General features: G+C 49.6%; 1 protein-coding gene across 3 annotated transcripts in view; it reads right to left on the reverse strand.

The window, feature by feature from the left end:
* ESRP1 (epithelial splicing regulatory protein 1) overlaps nt 1-3,272 on the reverse strand; it is a 37,462-nt gene extending 34,190 nt beyond the window's left edge. For 2 of the 3 annotated variants that reach the window (XM_032987866.2, XM_032987868.2), the window contains exons 1-3: nt 2,808-3,271; nt 2,475-2,603; nt 1,498-1,611 (exon numbers count right to left, since the gene is read on the reverse strand). In XM_032987866.2, coding sequence (XP_032843757.1) covers nt 1,498-1,611; nt 2,475-2,603; nt 2,808-2,939 — 375 coding nt within the window. In that variant the 5' untranslated portion in view covers nt 2,940-3,271. Of the gene's footprint in view, nt 1-1,497; nt 1,612-2,474; nt 2,604-2,807 lie in introns of all 3 variants that reach the window. The other variant, XM_032987867.2, reaches the window with a different exon arrangement.
* Nucleotides 3,273-7,893: the final 4,621 nt, after the last annotated feature.

A 7,893-nucleotide genomic window follows, 5' to 3' on the forward strand; every position in this document is an offset into this window, starting at 1 on the left:
AGGTGTGCTTGCCAAGGTTTCCTGCGCTAGTTTTCACATGGCTATTTTAATTCCTCGATGAGAGATCAAGTTCTGTACTTCACTGACATTCAGTTGGAACAGTTGATGCCAATTCATTCTCTGAATACCGTGAGCTGCTAGATTGGTTCAGACTAGACATCTTAAGATATAAATATATTCAAGAGGTTAGTGATTTCTGCCTGTCTGGATTTTAGTGATTCCTCCACCCCAACTTCAGGATTAGGGTATTCACTGAAGAACTATTACAGGTCTTGTAAGCATCTGATTTACTTAATCTATAGGCAGCACAGCACAGATTTCAAATTAATAATCCTTAACAAAATAGCAACAGAAGATTTTGATGAAGATTTGAATCCTGCCAGTGAACCTGTGATGATACAGAAAAAGTATGCCTATCCCCAACACCAAACAAACTTCAGTAATCATTGGGGTTGTCCCTTCTTTTATCCACGTATATTTAACTGCATGGAAAGATTAACTGTATAAAACACATACCCATCACAAGGGAGAAGGAAGTCTGTTAAAAACCCCATTTCCACATTTTCCCATATTATACACTAAAACAAGTTACATATATAAGGGCTGTCCCTTCACTATGAATCATGTTCACTGTTTCTCTTCTAAACTTTCAAAGGTGTAAACACCAACAAGTATTAAAACCAAACTCATGCAATATCAGTTTTGTAACAGCACAGACTTGAAGCAGTGCCCCTTCAAAGATGAAGCAGCAAATTGATGGGCACAGATCAGTTGCAAGAGAGCAGAACAGCTCAGTTATGGAGCAGTGCATGCTCATAGCAAACCACAAAATGAGATGTTGTTAATATTGAAGCAGTTATTTCAGGACTAGAGACTCTGCATATTGCTGCAACTCTATCACTAATGAAAAGTAGGCAGGACCTCACAACACTGTTAGCGATTTGGCAACTCTAAAGTTATAGAAAACTCTAGGCTATGGGACTAGTCATCACTCATAGCCTGCCTCAAACTACTGCTCAGCTTCTTACAAACACGAGCACCGCCCTTTAAGTGTCAACCGAATACACAAAGATTGGAAGTTGCTGAAGCTAAAGGTGAATGTAAAATTTCAAAAGAGAGTTTATGATTAAGGTGATTAACTATTTGGCAACACTTCCAAATTCCCACTTGTTAACCCATTGTAGCTTCTACAGCTGTAGGAGCTATGAGTACTCTGTCAATGCATTACTCTCTTAAAACACTTAAGAAAAATCTTTCTTGTGATTTAACTTAAAAAGGCATCTCAGAGCTACACAAACACAAGGCATTGGCTATGCTTTCCACACGGACGTTGTGGAAGCATATGGACAGTCTGGTAAGCATATGCGCATGAGTGATGTTTGTACTGTGGTTTTGCAGAGACACCCTCATACTGAAGAGAAGTTGATCAGTTTTGCAAAAAAAAAAAAAAATCATATAAAGCACACTAAGATTCAAACTTAAGCTACAACTACATACCTTTTTGGAAGCTTCAGGGTGTAGAACTTGCCTAATGTGCAACTGTCCATCAGTACAGAAACAGAAGGAAGTACCTACACCAATGTTCAGCTCATTGCTCACGGATTGATTAAACTGAAAGCAGGAACAAAAGACATACATGTAAGAGATCAGTGGTTGAGCTAGGCAGTGTCATCAGTTGGTAACACGTTATTCCTGGGCAGCAGGAACACGGAGCTGGAACTCCTTTTTGTATGACCCTAGTCCTTCACTTCCGTAGATTTGTTTCTTACTAGCTAAGCACATGATAACTTTTATGACAGTTATCTTCACAAGGAAATTGCCCCTTCCCCCCCTCCTCCCAATGAGATGTGGCCACACAGACAGTTCACATCACAAAAAAAGTCCTTTTCCAGGAGCATTTGCAAGAGCACTGCAAAGAGACACGAAGCTGAGGTTGCAGAGGGAGTGCTGGGGCAGAAGAGCCTTTCAGACAAGTTGCTCAAGCATGTTGGAAAGCCCTTCCCTCAGTGAGAATTACACACACCTCCTTGTTTATCTAGAGGCTTCAGTACTGTCTCCTTCCCAGGATTGAGGAGCCACTACAAGCCTTAACAAGGCCTGCCACCACCCAGACTTTTCACAGGGGACCTAAACTTGGCCTCTTCCAACATCGATTGGGGTTCATCCTCAGTTGAGGCTCAGGGTCCAGCATGGCAGGAGACTAGGGTAGGAGGGATGCCTGACCCTGATCTTTCTGTCTTGGGGTTCTGTCCCTCCTAAAGGCAACGAGCAAAAGGCAAGGGAGAAATCCCCACAAAGCCCACCACAGACCAGGCTGCCTGGCCCACACATATCTGTGGTACCTCGGTGCCAGGCTCCACTGGGGGAGGGGATAAATGGCTGATAACGCTGATAACGCTGCCTCTACCTCACCAGGAAACCCCCAGGGGATACCAACACCCAGCAACCGGTTATGGGGGGGGGGGGGGGGTCACCTGTCTCAAAGCCTGCTCCAGCGGTGGAGCCAGTGCCAGGCTCTCCACATCCACCTGGGTGATCTCCTGGCACTCAGCCGTCAGCTCCGGGTGGTCAGGCCGGACCAGCACGTCATGCAGGTGCCCCAGCTCCAGAGAAAGCAGAGGAGGGGCGAGTCAGCTCCCCGGGCTGGAGGTCCCTACGCGCAGCACCGGCCCCTAACCTCCACCAGAGCCTGCTCCAGCCTGGAGCACCCACCGCCAGCCCGGCGCCGGGGCCACCCCACCTGTACCCAGCACGGCAGGGGCCAAGGGGAGCAGCAGGCCGACGTGTTCCCCCCTCAGGAAAAATACCTTCTTATTCCTCAGGTCGACCACTTTCCACAGGAGCTGGAGCAGCTCTCGCTCATCTGAGCCCAGCCTTGCCCCGTTGGTGCCCGCCGTGGTCACGAAGAGGATCACCAGGTAGTCGGGAGACGCCGTCATAGTGCCACCGGGATAGTAAAAAGGACAAAAAAATACGGGGTGGAGGGGCGGGGGGTGGAAAAAAAAAAAAAGGGAAGGGAAAAAGAGAGGAGAGGAAGAGACCGGAAACTTTCCCTGGCCGAGGCGCTTCCAAGCGAGAGACCCAAGCGGCAGAGCCCCCACCTGCAGCCTCGCTCCCCAAGGTCCCAGCGCGGGGGAGGCACAGGGCTGCCCCCCCTTTCCCAACCCCCCCCTTTTTCCCGGGGCCGGCGGCGGCCGCTCCCACGCCGGCTGCACCCCTGGGAAGCGCGCAATGGCCGCGGGCTTTTCTGCGCGGGGCCGCGGCCCTACCTGCCCACCCCCCGCCCCACGTGGTGCAGGTAGCACACACCTGGCGCCGCCCGCCTATTGGCCCCGCCGAGCGGGGACGTGGCAAGCGCGAGGGGTGTGTGTGGGGGGTGCTGGTTGGTGGAGTGGGGGTCCGTGATTGCGGGCGGGGCCGGGATGGCGGGAAGGGCGCGGGGGGCGCGGCGGGGAGCGGCGGCGAATGAGCCGCTCCGGATTTCCGAGGAGCCTTAACGTGCACCGACGGCGGCCCGGACCCCGCCGGGCTGCGCCTCCCGCCGTCGGGGCGCGCTGCCCGGGAAGGCGCTGACTCCTTCCGACGGGGCGGCGGAGAGGAGCGGGCCCGGGAGGCGCCGCCCGCTCCTGCCGGGACACGTCGCGGGTGGGGAGGGTAGGTCGGCCCCGCGGCCGGGGGCAGCCCGTCAGCCCTGTCCGCCTGGATGGAAGGGGAGGGGAGACGGCCACACCGCCCGCAGCCGCTCCGGAGGGTCTCCGCCGCCGGTGCGGGGCGAGCGCGGCCGTCGGGGGCCGCAGGGGCCGGGCCGGGGCGCGCCGTGGCCGGTGGAACCGTGGGCGGCGGAGCCTTTTCCTCCGTCGTGCTCAAGGCAGCGGTGTGGCAGCTTTTGTGTCGCGGCTCTAGCCGCGCGTTAAGAGCCGGCTGGTTCGGCTGCCACAGCCTTCCCTCGATGAGCCGCCGTGACTTCGGTCCTTGTGACAACCGCCTCCCTCCTGCTGTTCACCGTTTCACTGGGAAATTTATGTTTTAAAACCGTATTGCTTAAAACCTGATTTTTTTTTTTTTTTTTCCCCACGAAGAATAACTGAAAAGGTCACTGAATAAACACCACTAACTCTCCCCAAGGAAATCCTATAGTACACCTAGTTCTTTAAGACCCCAGCTATGCATTTCCAACTTCATTGTGATGCTGCTTTCCTACATTTTTCCTGAGGTGACAGCGCACATGATGCTTTTCTTCATTGATGCTCCTTGTGCTGGTGCAAGCTGACATCTTCTATCAACGTGTATGCATTCGTTGGTTTGGCAGGAAGGGAGAGGACGTGTTTCACAAGCGCTGGGGATCCTGTCAGCCACTGAACAGCCGGCACTGTGCCCGGCACCCTCGTCCTGCCTTGCCGCAGTTTGGAGCAGCACGCCACCCTGCTTGACAGTTTCTGTGCTTCAGTAGTCAGCCTATTCGTGACGGAGGGTGGCTGGAGTAATTTACTCTCTTTTTGGTACAAGATTTTGAAAATGGCCTTCACTGATAGCAAATACTGCAATTTGAGGGGTAGAGATGGCAGATGATTTCCTCCACTTCTTAAAAGTGGTAGCTAAAATTGTCCAGGTGAATCTGGCATCAGGAAACACCCAAGCTAACCGTGCCCCTTTTGTCGGAGAGTTGGGCTGCCTGGTTTCCCTTCTGCGTTTGTCTTCTGACTGTCTGATGTGTTGAGTAAAACCTGGGTGAAGCGGAGCACTGGGCTGTGTGCCCTCGGCAACGGCTGCGGCTGGTCTGTGCTCAGCATCTGAGCATGGGGGTTGGTCCTCACACAGGGAGTTCACTCCGTGACCTTTGCCTAGCCCGGAGCCGAGGGATTCAATGCTATAGAGAATTTCTTTGCACAGTTTCCCTTTCAGGTCTTTGTTTAATACAACTTCTTCATTAAAAAAAACCAAACAAACCACCCTTATCCTTTAATAAAGAAGTCCAGAAGCACATTTCTAAAATTACTTCTGGAGCATGCCAGATAGACAGGTCTTGCTTGGTTGGCTGGTCGTCTTTAAGTGAAACTTAATCCTCCATTCCAGACAGTGTCCTTCCCAATGCCTGCCTGGCTTCTGAGAGGCAGCCCTTGTATTTGTGAGCATGATTTTTGGATGGTTACCTGTTCTTTTACCTGTGATTTGTTGTGTTTTGGCTTACGCATTTCTTTCTTTTTCTTCCCTCTTATGACTTATTGTCTCATCCTATCTTGTCTCTTTCCATCTAGGAGCATCAGACTCCCCAGTTTATTGCTACAGGAGGCTGCCATTACATATAGTAACCCCTTTCATGGGTTAAGCTATATCCTAAAAATATTTTTAAATCCCATTATGTCTTTATAGTTCTTGATTAATCCATGTTTTATTTATTTAGTTAGTTAATTTGGAAGCCGCGTGCTGCTAATTGCTACTGTAGCGCCATTACTTTTTCTTTTTCTTTTTCTTGGGTAACACATTCCCTAAAATGCCTGTTTTCCAGTCACAGTTCCCATTCCACCCTCTTTCTTTCATGCCTGCAGTATCTGGTCTGACAACATGCACCCGTTGTTCAGGTTCCTGTGTTGTGTTGCCCAGGCTCCTGGCGTTTGTGCACTCCCATCCCAGTTGCTTCTCCCTGGCTGTTCGCTATCCCTGGGCCTGGTTAAGCACAGTCTCTGCATGAAGTGTCACCTTCCAGATGACATCGGTATTGTTACTACAGGAATGTACTAGGGTGCTTTGGGGCACGACAACCTCTCAAGGCTCCTCCCAGCACCTTGTTGCTGTATTTCTCTCTGATATTCCTTCTGTTTCCTGCCTGTTGTCTATCTGTCTAATTTCCAGCCCCTTTGCTAATCTCAGCATAACTGTTTCCGTGTCCTTTTTGTAATAGTTCTGGTTTCCCACCACGTGTCCTTTTGTGCCACTTTCTGTTTCAGAACATTTCTGAAATAACTCACATCTTCCCTCGTGCCGAGGAGCTGGCCTTAACACCACCCCCTGACCATGGCAAGAGACCTACCTGCCTTCTTATTTCCCCCACGTTCCTGAAGGTTCCTCCTCTTACTGACCCATCCCCTTCCTCCTGGTTTATTTGGCACAAACCTGTGACTTGGTACATCTGTCTCCAGGTTTTTCCTGCGGGTTCTCTGTCTCTGACCCTGCTTTATTCCTTTATAGGAGGTTCTCCAGTTCACCCCAATGCCACCTGCAGCTCTGTTATCCTTTTCTGCACAGACCTTTGGTTTGTGCCCAGTCTCTCACCTGTATCGCTCTTCCCCACCAGTGCTCAAGTTTTCTTTCAGAATAACAACTTTTTACAACTGGAATGGGAGAATAAGCAGATCCCTATCATGTTGTTGGAATGTGTTAACTTTTTTTTTTTAAATCTAAGATAATTGCTGCTGCTAACCATATTCTGTTTTCTCCACTTTCGTCAGTCAATCAATGCCGCTCTATCGATACTCAAACTGTTCCCTGAAATTGTGCAAATGTGTGACATTCAGACACAGCTGTTTTACCTTACAGCAAAGAAGTGCCACTGGCTTGTAAGTCCAGCCATGTGCTGAAATCACCGACACTGCATTCAGAGCCAGCTGAATTTAATCCTGTAAAGCTTATTCTTCTCACATACAGAGCTGTAGCTGCTACCGGCAGCGAGGGAGTCACTGCAGGAAAAAAATGCAGGGCTGGAAGTCCCCTGCCAGTTACGGAAACTACTTGCACTAGCTGACCTGGTTGCAATGCTGTTCCAGGCTGCCCTGGGAGAGAAGCCATCTGACTGGGACTGTGCTCCCCCAGCACAATGGTACGGGTGACAATGCCCATGTTTGGAGTAGAACTGCAAAGCTACTCGCACAGAAGTCTCCAAAGAGCCCATATACATAACCAAAATAAGCCATGGCAAGTGTCACTAGCAGCTGTGAGGCATTGTGCTACTTTAGCAAAATTCATATAAAGCTTTTTTTTGTTTTCTACATAAAAAATTTATATTTAAACCAGGAGATTAGATCTGATTATCCATCAGGATGAGAGAGGGTCACAGCTTGGGGCAAGAACGGGAGTGGGTAAATCTGCCAGCATGGCCAAGGAGGCTCTTGATTCTCAAATTCTGAAATGTTTCTGTGAAGGGATTTGCAGTATTTTAACTACATCTGTTAAGATAGTATGAGGAGGCAGTACCAAGTTTTCAGTGGATTTGGAAGCAATTCCAGCCAATGAGTCTCCCTGCGCTGCCACAAAACACCTCTTCAGGTGTGCCAATAAAGCTGGTTGTGGAACTGTGTGTTGTGGCGTGGCTCCCCAGCATGCGGTGTGGGGACAGAAACTTCCTGAACTAGTTTCACCACAGAAAATGGATATATCGAACTACAACCTTGTTTAAACTGATGCAGAGTTTTCACGTAAAGTCTACCCTAGAGGACTGCCACTCCTGGTGCAGGTGAAACTCTGGAGAACTGAGAGAGCAGCAGGTTTAGCTGCCGAAACAAAAAAGGGACGTGCTAATTCCTGGTGCACACACAAAACAGCTTATTTAACTAAGAGGCTGTTCCAGAAATAAGATGCAGATAATAAGGTATAATTATCACTGTTAAGGAAAGAGCAGGTACGTGGCTGAGGCTCCAGTCGGCAGTTCAGAGATGTTACACATCCTTTTCTAGACTTCCTCTAAATGCACATGCCATAGTTTTCCTTTTATAGACGTAGATCTTGTACACAAAACTTGTGTAACCACACGCTGCTTGTGCAAGACCAATTCCCCATCGTTCTCCTGGCCACAGGGTTAATTTGGCTTCATGGCATCTCTAATGCCCACACAACTTAGTTGCTGTTGCAGAAGGGTGTTGGATGCTAAACCGAGCTGCGGAAGGCTCGTGGTGGAATTGC

The sequence above is a fragment of the Tyto alba genome, unplaced genomic scaffold, assembly GCF_018691265.1.
Source record: "Tyto alba isolate M040663 unplaced genomic scaffold, T.alba_DEE_v4.0 Super-Scaffold_9, whole genome shotgun sequence".
In the NCBI taxonomy this organism is placed as follows: Eukaryota; Metazoa; Chordata; class Aves; order Strigiformes; family Tytonidae; genus Tyto; species Tyto alba.